The sequence below is a fragment of the Rhea americana genome, unplaced genomic scaffold, assembly GCF_003343005.1.
Source record: "Rhea americana isolate MKP2758 unplaced genomic scaffold, rheAme1 scaffold_126, whole genome shotgun sequence".
In the NCBI taxonomy this organism is placed as follows: domain Eukaryota; kingdom Metazoa; phylum Chordata; class Aves; order Rheiformes; family Rheidae; genus Rhea; species Rhea americana.
In genome coordinates, this window is record NW_028185328.1 from 301,606 (window position 1) to 323,296 (window position 21,691).

The window sequence follows — 21,691 nt, forward strand, 5'->3', positions numbered from 1 at the left end:
GCAGGCTTTGGCCGCGACCTTGTGTGAGCTTCTCTGCCCGCCTGAGTAACGGCCGAGTGACTCCGGAGAGGAGCGGCCTCCGCTGTGGGGAGTAGCTGGAGGGAAGAGGGGCAAGGACCCCTGCGAAGCTGTAAAACGGTTTAAACACGAATATAGTGTAACATGCAGTAATCCACAGTGTCGTTTTCTACATTTGCTGTATTAGACTATGACAAAAAATTTTTTTTTTATTTTATTTTATTTACAAGATAATTTTGGCATGATTCATGTCAAGCTGCTTTTCGGTAGAAATTAAACTTACATAAAAATGTTGAAAGCAAGCACTTTAAAATCATTTTCGTTAGTTAAAACTTCGTTGTGTTTAGTCTGATGATAACAGAATACATTGTTTATATATTTCATTCTGATTTATTAAGGAAAAGGAGCAGTATATTTAAATGGACAAGTAACTGTTTATAGCCACTATTTTTTATAGTTTTAGAACAAATAAATGTCACATCTGTCACACCTAGTTTTCCATCATAGGCAAGGAGAGAGTGAAAGCTCTTCTACGCTTTCAACACATAGTCRTTTTCTTGACTTGGAATTAATTATTGAACTGAACTAAATTAGATAAACTGAAATTAATACAATACCAATTTCAGAAGCGACTACAGCAGGATTTCACTTGGATAGACTTCACAGTGAGGAATTTCCTTTAGCAGCTTAACTGCCTATAAAATTTTRGCTTCTATGTCTATCTCTTTTTTTTTGGGATGATTTCTTAATGGGGCTTACGTGGTTGTGCTATCTGTTGGCCTGTCTTCTCCAATAATAAATTTCAAGCGTGCTGTCCGCTTTCACTTAAATTTCACAGAAGAGAAAAAGTCTTACAGATAATAAATTCCTACCACAGTCCTTAAGAAAAGAGTAATAAGACCCCAATTTGTGCTTGCAAAATTGGGCAGATTCATTTAGCTTTGCTTCCTGTCCCTTTCCAAGCTGGAGCAGCCAGTCTGACAGCTGGTTCCTGCATGTGGACCCATCAGCTAGCAAATATGTCCCCAAACCAGGCAAAACACTGCTGCTGTTTGCTGAGCCAAACGCGATGTGTCATGGGGAAAACAGTACTCTTGCTCCATTACTGTGTCAAACCCACCTTACTTGTCTTCATTTTCAAGATTTTTCCTCGCCTTATCTGGCATTGCTTAATATCAAGAGATTTGCCTTTTCCCATGTCTGGCYAGCTCTGAAAATACTTAGCTATTCTCCTTCCAATCCATCCTTTTCCACGATGTTTAGAGAAAACTGCTGTACTGACATAGCAGATTTATTGCGCTAGTCATTGTTAGCTTATTTCCTTGTAATCCTCATCTCTTGTTTTAGATTGTAAACTCTTCGTAGACAGAACCATTCCACTTGTTCACCGCACATAGCAATTGTTTGCATACTGTCTGGTCCATGACCAGGACTCTTAGATGTTCTTGCTGTACATATCATTAAATAAATATTTTGATGACTAAGCAAGTAAAAAAGTAAATATCTGGTTTTACRTACCTGGGGCCTTTCCAACTCTCACCATGCTAGTCTTCCACTAGCATTCGCTTGTATTTGTTCTGTCTTTAGAAAAGAATCAAGACATGTTCCCTCCACAGCTTGAACCCATGTTGTTTGCCCCTTCCACGCATAGTCAATAGCTGGGTTTATGACACCACTTCAGCGCCACTGTYGTTACACAGTTTGTACCAAAAAGTACTACCCTTTAACTTTCATTGAAAACTGAGAAAGCTGCAGGAAATAGCATGGTCTGCAGGGAATCTTTCAGAAGACTCCCAATATGTAAACATGGACTTCTCCTGCTTTCRAATTCCTACTCATCCTGCTAATGATTAATCCTTTGCTGGATTTGCAATAATACAAGGAGACACTCACTGCTCTATTGAAAGCTCCAGTTAATGCAATACCATGATCAAGAAAGAATTAATTTCTGTGTCAGTAGTGAACCAAACAGAGGAATGAAGAGTTCAGTGGTATGGCCTGCAGTTGCTGGCAGCGACGGCTTTAGGACCTGGTACTGCCTGAATTTATGCTTTGGTTGCAGTCCATCCTTGGATCACAGTAGGAAACCATGATGTAGGAAAAACCTGGGCAAAGCCTGTCTGCCTCCACCCATTTCTGAGGCAGGGAGAAACGAGGCACCCTGGAACTGACCTGCACCAGCAGCACAGCTAACTTAAACTGGCAACCACATTAATTGTTATAGCTGTCACCTTGTGCTTGTTTCCAGGCATGAGCAGATCAACAGGAAAGGTAACAGCCTCTTTATTTAAATCTCTGAGTATATATGCTCTTGAGATTGGAAAACTAACATAACTAGCTAGACTGTGTGCAAACAGCGTGTCTTTTTGAGGTGCCTGGAGAATTAAACCTCTGAGATTTCCTCCTTCAATATCCTTTCAAAACCAAATRCAAGAGTCATGACTCCTCTCCTTCCCTTTTAGCCATCGTCAGTGAAATGACTGGATCATAACCCACCATAAGCGTTTTTCCCACTAGAAAGCAAGTATGGATYGCAGAGCTGAATGCAGAACAGCGCTTCATGGTGCCAGACAGACCCAAGCCACAGAGCCTTTTCAAGGTCACAATATCCCTGTTCTAAACCGAGCTGTGGAAAGCTTGCTTGCTTGCTTTCTTTACTTTTCTTTTTTTTTTTTTTAATTCAAAATGAATTGCTTAAATGAAAAAATATATATGTTAACTGTCTCTGCTGAAGTGTGGAAAGAAGATGGCAAGCATTTTAGCAACCCCTGAGCACAGATATATTGAGGGCAGTAACAGAAGAAAACAATGTGAGACTGGATCCATAAGAAGCAGGCACAGGGCTATCTTCACAGTCAAAGGTCTGACTTTCTCATTTTCACATGTCTGACTGAGAAATTAAACGAATGTGTACTAAAAAAAAAAAAAATCTTCAACAGAGCTTGAAATTAAGTTTATGCAAGAGCCTGTGGATGTCCTAGGGGAGGGTGCTTCCCCTCCCTCCAAGTGTAATTTCACCTCCAATCAGTCTTGAATTTGATGAGAAACAGAGAAGTACCTCACACCATTTAATAAGATTCATTCTTATTTGCCTTTCTCTTTCTTCTATTTCTTCCTCCCACACCCTTCTCCTGGGACCTGCACCAGTTCCTTGGTGAAAATGCGGTAGAGTGGTTGGGAAGTTCAGCCTTAAAGGTGCATTGCRAACAGAGGGAAGGAACTATGTGCTGGTGTAACAGAGCAATACCCAATAGTGCGGTCAGGCAGTATCAGACAGTGTTACTTATCTGCTGCTCTCCCCATCCCAGGATTTCTATCACGGAAAGAGGAAGATAGTATTAATCTTTGCCAAAGGCACTGTAGAGGCTTTCAGCCACCATGGCCAAGCAGAACTGTCCCTGTTTTAGGGATGAAACTGTTTTTTTCTAGCAGAGCAGAGACTTCAGGTACCTTGAGCCACTGCATTTTTTTCTCAGCTTTTCTCAGAGCCTTTGTTGTACATCCCATGTTGCACCTTAAATGATAATTCTGCAAGTGTGATTGTTATGACATAAGCAGGCATGGATTTGGCCTGTTATCTGATACATTAAATTTTTAGCAATGYTTCTTCAAAAGAGTCTTAAAGTGCTTCCGTTTTTCTGAGGCATAGGTCCCTTATGGTTGTAGAAAACTCAAAGTTACAGATAACTGATGGCATGTACCTTGGCCAAATGACAGAGCAATGACAGCATTATGACAATAATGCTCATAATGACAACATTAGAAACAGGACCTGGGTCTATTAGCTTCTCCCAAGCTCGTGAATTAGCCCACAGTAGGTCTCATTAAGTAGGYCTATCCCTTCTCCTCCTGTCTGGAGAGAATAGTGAAAATCAAGAGACCAGAGCTGCTTCTCTGTCTGATCCCATTGACATCTAGTGCTCTGGTGAGGGTTTATACACTTTCCTCAGTGTGTTGTGGCTTACTAGGGACTGGCAGGAGCAGGAACTGGTAACAGTGTGCGACTCATTAGAAAGACAAAATCTTACAATGCCTTAGCCTACTCCTTCTTACCCTGTTGGTGCTGCTCCTGGATGTTTCCCTCTCTCACCAGGAGATGCAATTGCACAGGGCCACAAGCTATTGCCCTGGCTGCCACTCGCTGCTACCTGTCCTGAGGAACTGATCCTGCAGGAGGAAGGCAGTTGAAAAATGTCTCTTGAGGGGTTTCAGGGCCTCCAGGACCACTTGGGGAGACTCTTCACGTAGCACACTGGCCAAACAGATACATGACCGTGGATCAACTTTTGCTGAGACCCTAGAGAGGTGATACGTCTCTGTGTTCCTGTGGGGGATCCCTTATATCTTACCATCATGCTGCCAGGAGCTTGTCCTGCATCTTTCCAGATGGAAGGACAGGGTGCAGGAGTTGCCTGACCCAACAAAGCTGTACTGCTACCTGCAGAATAGACCTAAATAAGTCCACCCAGCAAAAATTATGTAGTCTTTGCTCACTATTAGCAGCCTTGTTTAGGTATGACTGCCATACAGATTGTCGTTGCATTAAGAACCTTGTGATGGAGAACTGCCCTGTGTTTTGACCACCACCCATTTCTGAATTTTGATCAGCACTTTTACAGAGCAGTCTTGGTAGGAATTGTCACTACATCACTTGAATGACAAGTTGTGGCTAGAGATGCCATGAAACTGTGTAGTTTAGACAAAATACTCATGCTGCTTTCTGTCTCTTTCCTTCACCTCTGTAATGCAGGCAACCTCTTCCARTCCCAGGAAACTGAAATGTTTCTGCTTACATTTCCCATGTAGCATTTAGGTCAGATGAAGACTGAAGAGAATACCCTTGAAAGGAATGATAACATTCTTCATTACCGAGTCCATGGTTTTCCTGGAAAAGAAATAAGCACTTACACTGCAAGACAGACAATGGTGCCATATTGTACTATTTACATCATATTTAATAATGCTCTAGTACCATTCAATATAAATAAATAACCATTAAAAATTGCTTCCTTGATATTCTCTTTCCCTTGTCAATAGTATTTTCTGCAACAGGAAATGTTAGTAGTATTCATTGGTTGATGAATAGGATGAATCTGAGAGAATATGAATATCAGACACTAATATGCTAGTAAAAATAGTTGTTTTGATGCCTTCTCTTGTTTTCAGCATCTTAGAGTTGATCTGCAGATTCCCTTCCTACTGTACCCCTGTATTTGCTTACCCTGAAACCTGTGACACTCACTGCTGCTCCATTCTTGGGCTCTTTCACCAAGCTCTACTAGCAAATAGCCATCGTAACTTGTGATACTTCTTACTCATCTGTGCTTAGCTGATGCATCTGGACTGACAGCAGTCCTTGCTGTCCTTAGTCTGCTCTACAAAGAAGGAGTATTTATGGTGAACAGGTCCAAATGTCTGCTATTCTGGAATAGTGGTTGTGTACATTCATACTGCCCATACAAGGATTTGGGTCTGCACAATTTAGAGTGAACCAAATTCATTGATTCACAGAATTTCCTCTCCTGCAGGGCTCCAGGGTCAGGCTGGRTCGAGAATAGAACTGGTGTGAAGGCTCCAGTCCTGAGAGCAAGCTCAGACCTGCACTGAGCTGACAGTGTAGCACAGTTCATGGGAATCCAAGTTCTCAGTGGGAAAAATAGGAATAACAATTTCACTTTCTTATAGGAATGCAGAGCAAAGAAATCCCTAAAAAMCGTGTGTTGGAAGGTATCCTTTACAATGGCAATAGACCTTTGCTACAAACTTACTCAAGCAATGCCGAAACTCTATGTAGGACCTGCATGAAAAAGCCAAAAGCAGGATTAAAGGCCAAAGAATCAGTCACCATATGTCCTGCTTTTCATACAGGCAGTAACCTTACCCATCACAGAGRGGAAAATGGAAGATCCTAAATAACTCCTCTATTCCCTCTTTTTTGCTCATTCATTAAAATCACCAAGAAGGTCACTTGTTTTAATGCGGGATGGGATCAGTGAGCCTGCCGGTCAGTTGGCAGGGAGAGGTGGACAAAGCCCCACCAGAGGACCTATTACCTTATGTAGAGGTCGGGACATAAAGCTCTGACAAATAAAGAAGAAAAAGTGTTTTACAGAAGCCAGGCTCCCCTCCTGCTGTCCAGTTCCAACATGCCAGGCCCTTGTGAAAATAGGACTATTTTCTAGAGTTTAGAGAAGACACAATTTTCATGGTACACTTAGTATTCCTTCATGTTGAGCTGATGGGCAAGGTAGCTTTTTCTCCTGGGTGTGCTTATCTCTGGCCTGAGCCCCATTACACTCAAATTAAGGACAGCCTCCATTTCTCTGTTTGCAGCCTAGTCTTTGATTTCTCATGAATTCTCTGAGAAGTTGTGCCTTACTCCCTTTCCTCCTCCTTGTACTCTAACCCCCATCCCACAGCAGGATGTGCTGCTACTAGTTCCACGCRAGGGAACATGGACTGACTCTCTCTCTCTTTCTGTCTCAGATATCCTTTGAAAAGCTCTCTTCTTGGAAACTTCCCAGCATCCCGTAGGGATTGTCTGCTGAGTGAGGCAGTCTTTTGCATATTTTCACCTTACTATGACTGCTTGGGAGGCAGAAACTTGGTGCCATCCACATCTCTTGCATAAAGGAATGGTAGTTTCCCTCACTGCACCTCCTTGCTGTGTTTATGATTATTTTGCCAGTTTAAGATGCCATTGTAAAGAAACCCCAGGGAACGTGAAACATGACATTCAGCTGTGAATGCAAAGCTCTACTATTCTTCTGTGAGAATTTGGGGTGAGGGGGGAAATATTCTTTCTTCATGAATATGTTAGATGAGCTAAGCTAAAATGCAAAACAAAACAAGGAAAAGGCAGAAAAGAACTTTAGTATAAATAAATCAACAAATAAATAAGTCTCCTGCCAACTCAGGTTTTCTTGGGTGAGGAATGGTTCAATTACTTATAACTTTCCCCCAGCTATGAAAATTCTCAATGTGTTTTGAAAGCCTAAAGCCTTGTTTCTCACAGCTTGAGTGAAGATGGTTTTCAAGATGTGCTTAGAGGGGTTTCTWGGTCATTCAAGGTATCTTCCTGGAAATAGGAGTGACACTTGCCCCTCTTCTACGTGGTACAAACAATTGTGCTTTTAATCCAGTTTATCCTCCAGTCCTTATTTGTTACATCCTCCTTTGTGGGCTGCCTTTACCCTCACTGTCCCCCTGTTTTATTAAGGGAAAAAGAACTTGCTCTGGATAACCATGACTCTTCTGTCTGATCACAGGGGCAAATATGCCTTTCAAAGTTCACCTGAAACTCATTTGTCACATTTGTTACTTCAGTTGTCATTTATGGTGCKCAAGAAGAGTTTTTTGATGACGTCTCTCCACATTCCTTGATGTTCTCACAGGAGATGAGCACAGGCTCAGCGTTCCTCTTCTCTGAGCACTTCTCACCCACCTGCACTCCAAAGAGGTGTCTCTGTGTGTGGAAATTGAGTAAACAACACTATATATCTGATCTGAGGCTACTGAAGTGCCTGATGGCGCTGCAATGGGGTTCAAGGCTAGAAACAAAGCTTCCAAGTCCACCCATCTTTTTGCTGCTTTCTGGCCTCTCCAGTGGCACACGCAGGCATGGCCATGAGGTACAGTACTTGCCACGTCTCCTTGAGGGGGAGAGGAATTTCATCTGAAGGGCTGTGGGTCTGGGGATCTGGTACGGCATTTTCCAAAACAACTGTAATTTAGGGCAGTTCCATTCTCAGCTGAAGCAACAAGCTGAGGTGTAGGCAATGGATCCCTCCTTGGTACCTACATAACTTTTTGAGCTCCCAAATTGAGAATGAGGTGTTTCAGCACAGTTGAAAAAAAACTGAAGGCTGAGCCATACAGGTATCTGAGTGCATCCTTCAGAGGAAGAGTCTCTCTTACGCTAGTTGTGTTTTTAAGCTGCTTTGAGAGCATGCCATTCTCAGGCTGACTGACAGATATGCTTCTGTGACAACTTCAGCCTCTGAATCATTGTWGCTCGCCACAGCTGTACAACTACAGTTTCACAAGCTGCCAAGAGAGATCTTCAGAGATCCCATAGCCACCCTGGATTTCAGCCTTTACGTTGACACAGCAGAGAATGAAGATCACGTCTAATAAATTTCCCGTTTAATGAATGAACACAGGGCCCATAGGGGAAGGGAAGCACTCTTCTTCCAGATGGGAAATGAGAGCCAGTACATGAAGTCAAAAGTAAAGATCTGTAGGATTACAGGGCACTATATCAGCTCTGTCCCTGTTTGTTACCACCTTTTGGGCATGGCAGCTGATAGATGTGGCCATATTTAGGGATGTTTGTCATCCTCCAATGGTGGAGCAGACTGCTGGGGAGAACGGGCAGCGTGCACAGCTGTTGTGGTTGCTGACGAACTTGTGGAACCAACGGTGCCCTGTGCCTCTGTCAAAACAAACACAAGATGGAGTGAGGAAGGGAGGAAGGTGTCAATATCTTATCCACTGCATCATGGCAAGAGAAGAATTTTCAAGAGAGCTGTACTTGACTAAAACCAGGCATCAGTAACTAGGTTCCTCAACCAYGCTACCACTTCAGGTTAGGGGTATGGCTGAAGTGCTGATTGTTCTATCTATACCACAGAGTTCAGAGGTGGAATGTTTTTCTTAATGAATTAGTAAAAGGTTTTGGAGGTTCTTTTTTCAGTAAAATTGTTATTTACCCACTCTGATAGTTTTTCAAGAAAAAGCAAGATGATCAGGTCTGAGGATCCRTGTTTAGCCTGTCTGGAAGCTCTGGAAAGTGGGGGAGTTTCTTTCCCTGTCTCCAGATGTCACAAGGCAGAAGGAGYTGTACTAAACTAAGTGAGTGCTCTCTCAAAGGCCTGTTATAGGTGATAACGATAGAACAGGTAACACCATTTTTGAGTGATAGATTTCAGGATTTAACAAAGGAAAAATACTAAGGGAAACTAATTCCCCTCTCAGAAACCAATGATTTTGTTTCTATGGTGGGTCCCAATACATAGTCTGCASGGACATATGCTGTGATGGCTTTTGCTTGATCTGTGGCCCTTATTGTAATACAGACAATCCTAAGGATTTCCCACATACCCAACATTCCCCTTTATACCCTGCTTGTCCCCACAGCATTTTTCAGAAAACGGGCTTATGATTACTTTCTACAATATCTCCACAGTGGAAGTGCTAGTTTAGCTGAAGACGAGCTCAGAGACCTCTTTTTTTTCCCTCCTACTCCTCCACTTTGCACAAAGCGACAGGAGAAACAGCTGAGGATCTCACTCACTGTCCTAAATCTCAACACATTTCAGATCCTTCCTAATGTTTCTTGGGGCAGAAAAAAAATAGAATTTCTAATGCATAAAGGTAAAACACTTTCATTGAATTTTGAGCTTTTTTTTTTTTTTGGTCTCTTATGAAAAGCAAAATAATGGCGTATGTCTTACTGTTTCCTCTTTTCTGATCTTCTATGATTTGGAGTGTATAGTTCTTCTCTCATAGAKTCACAAACACTGCAACAGTTCAGCTAAACACAGCTAAGAGCAGTGGGAATGCAGGTGAGGAAAAGAGTGAACTCTAACTGAGAGGATATAACTGCTATKTATGTGGTACCCATTAAAGCCTGATCTTTGCAGATTACATGATCAGCACATCCCTTTACACTGCACCTGTGGCAATCCAGAGAGTATGCACACATGTCCAGAAGCCATGAAAGTGGTTGAACTAAGGGGTTAACAGAGCGCCAAACCCTGCACTGAGCAATGTCTTTCTGGCTCATGCCCCCAGGTGTTAAAAGGGAAAAAGGCCTCTGGGAGGTCTGAGACTTACSTGGCCTAATCTGACCCAAAAGGAGGACAAGTTCTTGGGAGGAAAGACAGAAATATTCTCACAATTGTAGCTATAGAACAGAACATCCCCAGGGGAGGAATTTTACCTGTTTTTCCTCTAGCTTATCTAGATCATGTCTGCAAGATTCTGAAGCTCAGCAGTCTTGATATTAGGGAACCTCTAGAGTACAGTCATTAGCAGGGATGTCAGTTTAAAACTTTAAGGGAGAACATGGTGATTTTGCTTGATTGCCCAAAGCTTCTCTCAGCTGAATCCACTAGACTTCTCASGGCAGCACATTTACACTCAAGGCATTGCTTTGGAGTTTTTTCCTCGAGTGGGTGCTGCCTACCCAGTTGGCAGGCTAGGGCAGGTGCCCTACATAGAAGATGATGATACAGAAGGGACTGTGGGTCAAATTCTGACCTTTAGGAAGCCATCCCCTTGAGAATTCACTGTTGGTGAATGACATTTCTCATGGAGGATGGCCAGTTTTTGGGCAGGAGGGAGTGAGGGGGAGGACAAAAGAGCAGACACATAGTACATTTATAAAACCATTACATCYGTGCTCTCAATCTGTAATGGAGTACTTATCTCCTCCTCTGATAAGAAGGCAAGCAGGCCTAATATGTCTATTTCTTTTTTTCAGTCTGCTCATCATGTCTGATGTGGTACTTCCCTATCAGTTAACTGGATCCTGARCAGAGCTGAGCTTGGGAAGTCATAGCTTTACTTTATTGCAGGCCTAGCATGAATGGGTATATAAAATGAGCACGTTTCTGCTAGTGGATGTCAAACAAGCACAGGCTAAGAGAGGTGCTGTTGCCAAGCATAGGTGTCTGGCATCATTTTAGTTTCCCTRGGATATCTGAGATATTCGTGGAAGGCTGGCAGATACGATATAGGGTTTAAGCCCAATAGGAGGGCCAAGTAGGATACACCAGAGTCCCTACTCCCATCCCTGCAATGTGCAGGAGCTGGAGTTGCTTTTCATTCTTTGCATAGCTGTCATTCAGAGGTGACAAGATGATGCGGAAATGCTGTACACAAYTACAAGTAATACACATGCTGGATCAGTGCAGAATTTCATGACTGTGTAAAAAATCYGTCATTCTTGTTCCACTGGTAGATCTGAGTTGAAGCATATGTTGAGGACTGAACTGAAAGCAGCCCTGAAATATCTTCTTTTAAAACAGGAGGGATAAAACATTCAGTATCCTGTACCTTGCCACAGAGTGCAGGATGCTAAATGTGCCATTTCAGGAAGACCTGGATCCTCCCAGATTAATGCCTTTATTCTGCGATTTGTGGGCTAGGATTCTGACAAGGACAAACATTGAGATCAGAGGACATGGCAGATGATATAAAGAGGAGGTCATAGCCATCAGATCGTGCTGGATTTGGATAATTGGGATAAGAGATACTCATCTGGCTTGATCTGCCATGGTGTCAGAGTGGTGTTGCCAAGCACACAACAATGCAGAGAGCCCAGCTRCAGCCTACCATATAGCTGGTACACATTAGAGGTCAATGTCTCTACAGCTCGTCTGGAACCTACTCTTCATCATTCTTAATTTCTAAGAATGTATCACTGAGCTCTGATACATTCCTGCCCTCACCTGTGGTGGTAGCTGTAAACCCTCCCCCCCTCTGTGGACCATACAGGCACTCTTAGTGCCTTCACTATTTCTCCTCAACAGCAGACGTACTCCTTCCTCTGATAATGTCAGTACTGGAGCCCCTCAGATTGCATGAGAGTTTGTGTAGGTTACTTTTTGCTGTTTTGCTGTTTTGAGATGGTATAAGTGTCCCATCAACCTTTACATGCTGCCCCATACCATGGTTGTTCATGTAAGAGGTTCATGCAGCGCCTGTTACAGGAGAAAAGCYGAAGGTAGACAAATATATCACAGCAGAGGTGGCAGGGCTGCAAAGTTGCAAGGGAAGAAGCTCATCTGCAGGAATGTGATGTCTTTCCATACACTGTAGAGCAACTGCCACACTCAAGAGACTTTGGACGTGGTAGGAATCTCTTATAGGGGAGCAAGAACTTTGACTTGTCATTATTACTGAGTGAAACCATGAGATTTTTCCTGCCATTTTTTTTTCTCATCTATATGCAGGCAAAACTTCTATGTGAACTGCAAGAAGGCTTGAATCAATAAGATTATTGATTCAGTTGATTCAGTTATTGAGACAGTAAGGGAGTAAAGGTGAGAATTCGTTTCTTGTGGAAAGGGTGATGATAAGGGAATTGGTGGGACTTTCTTATATATGCAGTCCTAGAGGAACTAATAACACATATAAGGAAAACAGTGTAGATTATTTGCCTTGCTAGAAGTAATAAATACAAGGATACTCACACTCTGGAGTTGGTTCTCTGCTTACACCTCTACTCTGGGGTCTGTAAATCCACGTTTGCCTTCATTAACCAAAGTAGGCCTCTCAGTTCTTGTGTGCCAGACCAGCACCTACAGGGAACCACAGAGAGAGTTGAGGGGCTCTGGATGCCACAGAAATGCTGAGGGCACCAGGTAGGATCCTGAGCAACTTGGGGCTCAGAACTGTTTGAGGCGTGCAACCCTCCCTCTCAAAGTCTCTGTCCTGGGGGGAGACTTTGTAAGTGCCAAGGAGGAAAGATCGTTCTGGACAAGAACTCCAGACTCCATCCTCTGCTAATCCTCTTGGATTTTGGGGAAAAAAGCAAGGTGTGAATTATGCAGCTGAGGCTCTTTATTAACACAATTACAGTGCATAGCACTAAATGTTCCTTGGCACTCATTGAGCTTCTCATCTGCAAAGCATTTGACAGGCTCTGTCTATCTCCCTCAGCAAGATTCTGAGCTGATCTGCTCTAGCGCAGTAGCAGCCACAGAAGAAGGTGAATGGGGCATAGCAGGAGGCTGCAGGAGAGGCCAGAACCGAGCAAGAGGAAGATATCTTCAAGGTCTCTTATCCTGCTCACCTTTGTGCAGTTGGCTGCTTTTGGCTCCAACCCATCCATAGTCACCAGATCCTTCAGCAAACTGGTTTCCTGGTAGCCTCCTTTAACTCCCTCCAACTTGAAACTGGCTTGAGGCTTCTCCAAGATTAGCTTGATGCTGATGGCAAATCCAGCCATGTCAATAGCGAAGGGTCGATTCGGGTCAAAAACGGTTTTCCAGCCTACCACCTTCCCTGCTGGGCTTACTTTTGGGGATTCATATCGCAGACCTCCAACGAAAGCCACTGGCCAGACTGACACCCTTCTTGTATAGCGCATCTGTAGGCCAGAAGGAAACAGTGCTGCAAGAATTCAAGCCCGTGATGTTTATCCCAGCCCATTAGTATACCATTCCCTGTATTATTTGGCACCTGTCCTCCCCTATTGACCTCCTGCACAATCATGCAGCTCTAGGCAGCACAAATTCTTCTTCAACTATGCTACTGCTTGAAAAACTACAGCCTGCAATGCCATGAACTCTGTTTCAACACCTTTTTTCAGCTCTAAATTTGCTGCATTTTATTAGCCATGTTCAGTTCCCTAGAAAAGGGAAAACCTTGGTTTCTGATCTCATCTGAACTTTTATAATTTTTTTAAGTAGAAACGTACCAAGAAACTTCTACTGGGTCTCTAACTCCCTGTTACCAACTCTATTCACACTATCGTCACCCCTTTCCAAGTAATCTCCCTCCTTTACCGAATATATCTCTGTCCTTAATTACAGCAGATTCCCCCCCCACCACCCTGCTTTGTTCTGCCATCCATGGCTACTTCCTAAGAGGGTGTGTTTATTGAAATTACCTGAAAAGACTTGGAAGGAAATTGGAAAGGATGAGCTTAATAGAGATCTAAAAACAGATCTAGAAAATTGTGAAACCTGGAAATGTATTCTGATGCATAACATGGGATTTAGATYGGTGTGTTATAGTTTGGCTTAAACTGGTGACAAGTGAGTGTTACTGAAAAATCATCTTTGTGAGTCTGCAATAGATTGACGTCTCACAAAAGCCAAGTCTCCAGCAGAAATCTGGGCAAGCTTTTCTGATCCCAGGAACACAGCTCTGTTGTGATGGTTGGAACTCAGAATACAGAAGGGCAGGAAAGGGGGAAAAGTGAATTAGACACTCAGTAAACTTTTCTAACACTGTTACAACAGTGAAGATCTATGTTTTGGCAGAAGTTTGTCTTTTGTGCCTAATTAAACCAAATCACTTCTCTTGAACTTCTGCCCCTCTGGGGCATTTATTCTATGATCCCTATGAAAACAAACCTGACAAGAGAAAGCTGTAGATAGTGCAATGCTGAGCGAGTGCCTATGCACATCTGCAGCCTACACCCTGGCTGATGCACTCTTTGCTCCTTCAGCCCTTTAAAGAATGGCTACTAGATGTGCATAACCATTGGCTTACATATGCGCTATTCCCAGCTCCCATGGAGTGCAGAGAGGGAAGGGCTCCAGGCAGCATACCAGAACCCTCAGTCTCCCAGCTGATGTGAAAAGTTCATTTGGTAGTCTTATCTCAGAGATCTCTGTAAGTGCAGGCAGGACTTTGCCTTGAGAGGTCCAGCTGTATAGGTTTGGCTATACTGCTATACTGTGTTTTCTGTATCATGTAATTTTATCGTTCCTACCTCTTCAAAGAGCTCCAGGCTGTAGGTATTATCATCATCAGCAAAATACACTACCCCTTCTGGTGGTGCAGTGTTGCTGAAGCTGTTCCTCAGCCAGTGCAGCCCCAGGTTCCTCTGTAATGTTCCTCTTGGGGTATGGGATGGGATCCAGGACAAGCCCAGCTTCAGACTCTTGGGAGTCTCCACATTGAGGTGTGTGAAGTTAAGCCCTGCCTTCTCCAGCAGGTTGGATACCAGGTTGGTCCTCCGAGGCGAGTCCTCCACCACCACCCAGTGTAGGTTCTGTACGTGTAGGAAGGTATTTGCCAATCGGGTCAGCTCAGCTTTTTGCACTGGCCGAGTGTAGGTAGGAGTGATAACAAAGATGGTTGGCAAGGTGTCTGACCATGGAGGAGGCCTGGAGTAYACATAATTCTGGATGACTTTAGGCGTTGCCACCATGCTTTGCTGCTGCCGCATGCATGATGAGAGGCCTTCCTCTCTCAGTGCTGAGGTTCCATTGACAAGAGTTTTAGAGGTCACATTCTCATCTGTCTCTTCTAGGACAAAAGGAGGGAAAGAAGGAAGGAAGAAGAAGAAAGATGTTAGAAAATTAATCACTGCAGGGCTACCTCCTCTCCGGGGATGCTGGAAACCTGCCTGTCTGGAGTCTGCCTGAGGCAGAGGTTTCCTGGCAACCCCTCTTCTCAGAGTGCTCCCTCTCACAGGCATCATGACAGCAATGCTCAGCACAGCACCTGCTCTCCCTGAAGACAGCCTAAGGAGCATTTTTAACATACTCTTAAGAACAGCTTGGCTRCCAGCTGTAATCAGACACTTAGGGGGCCTTCGAGCAAATTTATCTTGGTTTAACTCATCCCATGAGGRAGAGTCTCCTACTGAGGACTGTCACCAGCAATTGTCACAGCCGTGGGCATGCTGACAGCAGAGATCTTACACTTACTTCTCAGGAGGCTGAGGTAGCGGGTGGTTGGGTACTGATGCCACAAAGTTAGGAGAAGAGCCCATGGCAAGGCGATCAGGAGCGTGGTAAGAAGATTACGTCTCCTCAGCATGCTGCAGAGAGCTTCCAATGCCCAGGCATCTCTCTACCTTTCAAGGCAGAGAATAGAGAAAGGCCTCTGAAATACCAGTCACCATAAACACTAGGACAGTAAGATCAGCGACCAAACTGAAGGACTGAATTTGGCTTGCTTAGAGAGAGGCATAATAAATGCTGAACGTTATTATAAAGCAAAGCATTTGTTGAAGTATAAGTTTACAAGGAGCCCCATTAGGTTGAAGGCCTGACAATTCCGAAGCTATTGAATATAAGCTTTTATCTATTTATGTTGCTATAAAGAACCTCCTGCTGCCCAGAGATGAACCAGCTGTCCTTGACTTTAGGTTGTTCACATTGCTGAAGCTGAGGTCTRAGGGGACTATTACTTGTGCCCATTCCAGATGAGTGTTCATTCCTAAGCCTAGTGGTAAGCATTTAATATACTTAATTGGTAGAATTATTTAAAATTGTGTGCAAAATTTACATTCATGARTATGCCAATGGGCAAAACAAAGAGAAAATGTTGGGGGTCCTAAAAATGCCTAGCTTCCCTTTCACTCTTGCATTTTTAGTTCATTCTCCTTATGCAGATGCATTGATGCAGTCAATAACCACACCATTGCCTATTAAGTTTTCCACAAAGCCATTGCCTCAGTCATTCCACAGTGCTCGTGGTGCTTTCTGAAAGTTTAATTTTTCCTGATCTTTTTCTACTGCTGGCTTGCAGTTTTTGGCTACTACAGCATTTATTTTATATCACAGACTTCATAATACTTTAATTTCCTTCATAGTATTTCTGTAAGGTACATGACCAGGAGATCTGAGGAATCACAACAGTTAACATTTGGTTTCAACCCCTGCACTCCTCATAAGGTGAGAGGAACTAAAGGAAAATAAAGAAAATTAAAGGACAAAAGTATCAGGAATAATCAACAACAAGGGGGGCCTTGTTTACAGACACTCCAAGCTACAGCAGTCCTGTGCTTGTTTTTTTCCCAATTTTTGAGCACCTTSGGCTAGTCAATATGATTAATAAACAGTTCATCCAGAAATCAGATCCTTGGCTTCTCAAGGTAGGCTTGCCTTCAACAAAGTATCCAACATTAATGATCAGTTTGGAAAATACAGACTGAAGTCCTTGGATGTCTGTTACAGACCACTTGTTCAGGGATGTAACTCAATGCTATGTAAAGTCATGATGTGGTGAGATGCCCGTCGTGGCTCTCCTGTTTGGGAGACCCCTTGTAGCCTACGTGCAGTAAGTCATATGAGCATTAGATCTCAGAGATAAATTCTGGAGATCCACCATGCATAGTGCATGTATGGCTCTGACACACTGTCAAGAATATTTTCCTCCGATTTCCAGTGTCTCTTTGGTCCCTCTCTGGGTACTAAAGCTCCCAATTTTGTTATCASAAGCATTCTGTTATCACACCCCCAGCAACAAAAGCAATGCTTCAAAAAGAGGGATCCACTTTTGCTGCTGCAGAACAGCAGCCTAAGGAAACACTGAGCAGTGCAAAACGAAGTGACTTGTTGCCATCTGAAGACTTTTTGCTATCATTCCAAGCAGGTTGCCTGATGCTTGATTGAGTCATGCATTTGCTAGATTTTATTCCCCTCCCCTCCTGGTAACATGTGTGGTCTATTTCGTCTTAGATTCCTTTCTGATGTCAAATATTTCTCCCAGTGGTTTTCCTTCCTACTACAGGAATGCTCCTGGAGGCTAAAGGGAGGAAAAACTTCCATTAACCTCTTACAGAGAGGTTTCCCTTGGGAAACTGCAGTTGCAGTCCCTGGGAACTGAAGAGCTACTGTATGATACAGCCCCTTCAGGTTCACTTGCTCCCCTAGRTTGAAGGCAATTTGAGGGGAGAGGGTTATGACACCACATTGACACAAAAGGAGGAAAGAGGTTCAAATTGGTTGGCTCTAAATTCCTGCTCTGCCTTTGATTTCCTAGGTGTGCTGCAGGCTGGTCATCTAAAAACAAGGTCTTCAAAAGGACACTGGCACACTGAATGCAAAGGAAGCTCCATGTGCAGGACTGGGGCCCAGCAGCACCTCATCTGTCCAAAGGGGAAAGATCACTCTGCTTCAGCCTTAGAGAATCTGATTTGCAGTGGCAGMAGCTACCTGGTACTCATGGAAGATATCGGGGGCATAACGCTAAATTCATCATCTGGGATCTTCTTGGGACCAGTCTTCATTGTTTTCAATGACATTTTACCCTGGTTTCCTAATAAAACAAGGATTATGTGATTGAAGGGCTCATCAGTGCCCTACCATCAGTAACTATTTGACTTATTTCAGCCAGATTTGACAGAGAGCTAGCATGTCCCAGCAAGTCTTCTGGRAGGTAAATAGATGCAAGAAGTCACACTCACATGCCCTAGTAAGGGAATTACTGCATCATGAGCTCATTCCTTTTCAGACACCAACTGCATGATGCTGGAGCAATTCCTCTAGGCAACTTATCTTCACTGGTCCCTAGACTAACTGTTCACAGTGATAATCCTTAATGCTCCTTAACCCCTCACTCAGGAAAMAACTTAAGTGTTTTTTTCCTCTACCTTCAAGCTATGGAAAGCCAATCAAGTAGTGGTCCAAAGGACCTGCTTGGTTGGGGCTGTACAGAAGTGTTTTCATGATGCCAGCTGCAGTCTTCTGTAGCAAACATGCTGGCTCTTTATAACTTTTTTGCTTTTTGATAGCTGAGTTCAGGGCAGGCACAACAGGCTCCTTCGTGCTCAATCTACATTCAAGCAGGATGCAGGGCACGGTGGTGTTTTCCACACAGAGGCTGCTTTCCCCTGGAAAAAAAAAAAAATCTCCTTCCCTTATTCGAACAGCAACACAGAGCAAGGCTTCCTGCCACTCTGAGCCATAAGAACAGGAACAGCCACCAAAGAAATCCAAATCCAAAGGGGAAAGGAGGGTTTTGTGCTGCCTTGTAACAGCAGCAGACACCCAGGTTCACTCAGGCCCTGGCTCAGGGTCATCACTGCTCTTTGCCTGCTCTGGGATGCCTGGAATAACAAATGGCCCTGTGCTAGCATCTCCTCTGGTAGCCAGTGTTTTTTTTYTTCTTGTTAATAAAAGGCTTTAATTATACAGGCATAGTTTCTATGCAGCAGGCCTGCCACTGCTGCAAACTCAGGTCGATTCTGGAGGGAAGGTAAGGAGGAGGCGGCAGTAGAAGCTGTGTTACCAAGAGAGCAAAGAGGAGAGCTGATCAGAGTTAGAAGAGTTTTAACAAATTCTCTTTCTAGTTCTTTCTTGTATTCCTCACAGCCAGCCCTGTTCATGCTTCCCGAACACTGCAAAAAAGCAGAGATGCTGTCTGTGTGTGCAGCTCCCCAGTGCTCTTTGCTCATTTATTTCTACATGCACCTTCTTTCTACTGCTTCTTGATAACATGCRATGCTGAAGAAGTTAAACCCTGCATAAAACACCAAGCCACTTGTGAACCTCACAAGGAGTCTGACTTTAATCCTGTTTTTAGAAAATCTGTCTTGAGATATTTTACTTCTTTAAAGCCTTACCTCCTCTCCATTGTCACTCCCCCTTGCCCTATCATGCTTGTGCTCTTCTCTCTGTTCCTTTATGTCTCTTTCACTCTCCTTTCTTCAGTCTTTAGGTGTCTCTGTTCCTCCCTGTTTCCAGGACTAGAGGTATCCACTGGTTTCTTAATAACACTAACCTTTATCTTGCCTCCTTCTCTGCACAAAGGCTCTTTGCATTTTCTTAATGGTCACTGCACATGGAATATTTCCCACAAAGCAGTCCATTAAAGCATCAGCCCTTCGTCTTGAAAACACTACATCAATACCTAGTCATGTGTCAGTGCCTCTGGGTAGGCTGCTGATGGCCCCATTGGGGATAATGGAGGTTTACTGCACATATTTTTACCTACCTCTTATAATTAAAAACAAAGACCCCTAAGTGGCTCAGATTAATTGCATGCCTGGCAGGCAGGCATTACTTGCATGTATTCTTGGCACAGCCAGCTATCTTCCCTCTGCCTCTAAACATATTCAGAGTAGAACTCACTAAATGAGATTTGTAGATCACAAGAAAATTTTGTGATCATCTAGACCAATCTCCAGCAATCATCCCGTAATTCCCAGGTTTAAACTGTAGAGGGCAGGGACTATCTCTTAATGTGCTTGTACAGTCCTGTACTGATCCCAACAGGGGCCTTTGGATGCAATTGCAATACAAATATTATTGATTATACTCTTGTACTGTCTCTTTCCCTCCCTTGCTGTTTTTCCTTTCCTGCCTATTCCCCTTTTCTCCTCCCTCTTCTTTTTTTTTCCCTAGTCTCTCCTGCAGCTCTCACTTGTGCTACGCACCCGTAACAACATTATCTGGATGTTTGATGGATGCTTTCAATATGCTGCCTGTAGCCTTCTTGAGCTGCTTTTCAATTACACATCCCTCTTCTTAATTTCATCCATCAATCTTCTGTTCTCCATTAAAAAACAAACACACACTCCTCTCTCTCTCTCTCTCTCTCTCTCTCTCTCTCACACACACACACCCCCCACACACACAGAGACACAGCACAAAGCTGGGCATGTTGAGGACAAAAGGTTTCTTGTGCTATGTGGAGTTCACCCGGCTTTGTCAGACTTCTTAATTCCCAGGACACAACAGCGTCCGGTCTCTGTTAAGTGCTGTGCTGATACAGAGGGCAGTAATCTGAAAGGAGCTGGGAGAAGAGAATGAGAGAAGCATGCAGGGAAGAGCTTAGGACTAAGCTTTGATGCCCCAGACTGATGCTGAAGAGAAGTGAGATGTAGTTGTAGCTCAGAGCATCCCATATGACAGACACCTCTGTCTGCTGCTGACTAATTACCAACACATGAGAGAATTTGCTATAAACAGGGCAGTTCAGATGTTGGGAGAGTGCTAAGGATTCCCAGGTTGGGAAATAACCTAGGCAGCCTTATTGTTCAGATAAAACTTCAAGATATTTAAGTTTATGACWTTCTCCCTGAGCTGCAGAGTGATTTTAAAGGACACATCTGTGGGTGAAAGGCAGAGAAAAGTGAAAGCTACAGAGAGGCCTGGCTCACTGGAGTTTATGAGGCTGGTGTGAGTTCAGGAGTCTATGATTTTGGCATAGCCCTGTTAAAAAGGTGCTCAATTTACTTCCTTTCTGGTAATTGAAAAAATTATTAGAATTACCCAGAGTTAGGTAGATTTCAAAACACTCCACCCACCAGATTCTGCATGAGAGTGACACCTTTTAAAAGGCTGGCTCTGCAAGGAAAGCAATTTTGCAGCCTGTAGTTCAGGGCAGCYGGTCTGTCTGCCTTTGGCTCACAGGCCCTGAGTGCTGGAGCAGCCTCAGCCCCAGGACAATATATGTGTCCTCTGAGACACAGACTCTAAAAACTGTTGTTTTCGTGGAGGGACAATGATGTTCAGAGTTCACACTGCTCCCCAGGAACATCCCACCACCCAGTGTACAGACTTGTCTAGGCAAGCACCCAAAGCAAACTGATCTCAGCTGATGGAGCCAAAAGTTCCAAAAAACACCCCATGATCTTGGTTTGTTCAGTGTTTGCAAGCCTATTGTTCTGTGTGTATCTTGCAAGGAAAGAGGAGGTGGAGAGAGGAGGAGAGGATGGTGGGGAGGAGGAGAGGGACAGAATGGAAGCAGAGCTGCTGGCAGGTGTGGTGACTTAATTTCAGGCACCGGAATTGTCATCAGGATTTTGGGTTTGTTTTGCCTGCATTTTGCTGCATCTCCCTGCCAGCCCCTGGCCACCTTGAGGAAGTCCATGCAGATTTCATGAGTTCCCTAACTCCCGGTATGGGAGATGCAATGCTGAAGGCAGAGCAGGGAGCTTTCAATTATTGATGAGAGCGACCTCTCTTTAAACAAGGAATGCATAATTCATGTCCGCGCCTGTATTTGTGGTGATCAGCAACTGCTCCATCTTTGCTTGCTGAAATCTACAGAAAGTTGCCGTCCCCTCATCTCCATTCCCTTGGGCCCATCCTACAGAGCCTTTTGCCAAAGCTTCAGCGCTGCATAAAATTGAGGCCAGCCAAGATGCTGTAGTGCTTCCCCACTCTGGGCAGTCTCCTGCCTATTACAGATGTGCACAATTAAGTGGGAGGATGGACTGAAGGAAAGACAGAAGTGGGCAGACTGGGTTTTT

At 43.8% G+C, this 21,691-nt stretch overlaps 1 protein-coding gene across 5 annotated transcripts in view; it reads right to left on the reverse strand.

Moving 5' to 3' along the window:
• Window positions 1–264: 264 nt before the first annotated feature.
• LOC146600185 (galactosylgalactosylxylosylprotein 3-beta-glucuronosyltransferase 1-like) overlaps window positions 265–21,691 on the reverse strand; it is a 35,442-nt gene continuing 14,015 nt past the window's right edge. Inside the window, exons 1-6 of one of the 5 annotated variants that reach the window (XM_085326028.1) lie at window positions 18,086–18,319; window positions 15,414–15,562; window positions 14,471–15,009; window positions 12,821–13,117; window positions 12,219–12,326; window positions 265–8,452 (exon numbers count right to left, since the gene is read on the reverse strand). In XM_085326028.1, coding sequence (XP_085182154.1) covers window positions 12,240–12,326; window positions 12,821–13,117; window positions 14,471–15,009; window positions 15,414–15,525 — 1,035 coding nt within the window. In that variant the 5' untranslated portion in view covers window positions 15,526–15,562; window positions 18,086–18,319 and the 3' untranslated portion in view covers window positions 265–8,452; window positions 12,219–12,239. Of the gene's footprint in view, window positions 8,453–12,218; window positions 12,327–12,820; window positions 13,118–14,470; window positions 15,010–15,413; window positions 15,563–18,085; window positions 18,320–21,691 lie in introns of those variants that run through there. The other 4 variants (XM_085326030.1, XM_085326029.1, XM_085326027.1 and 1 more) reach the window with 4 other exon arrangements.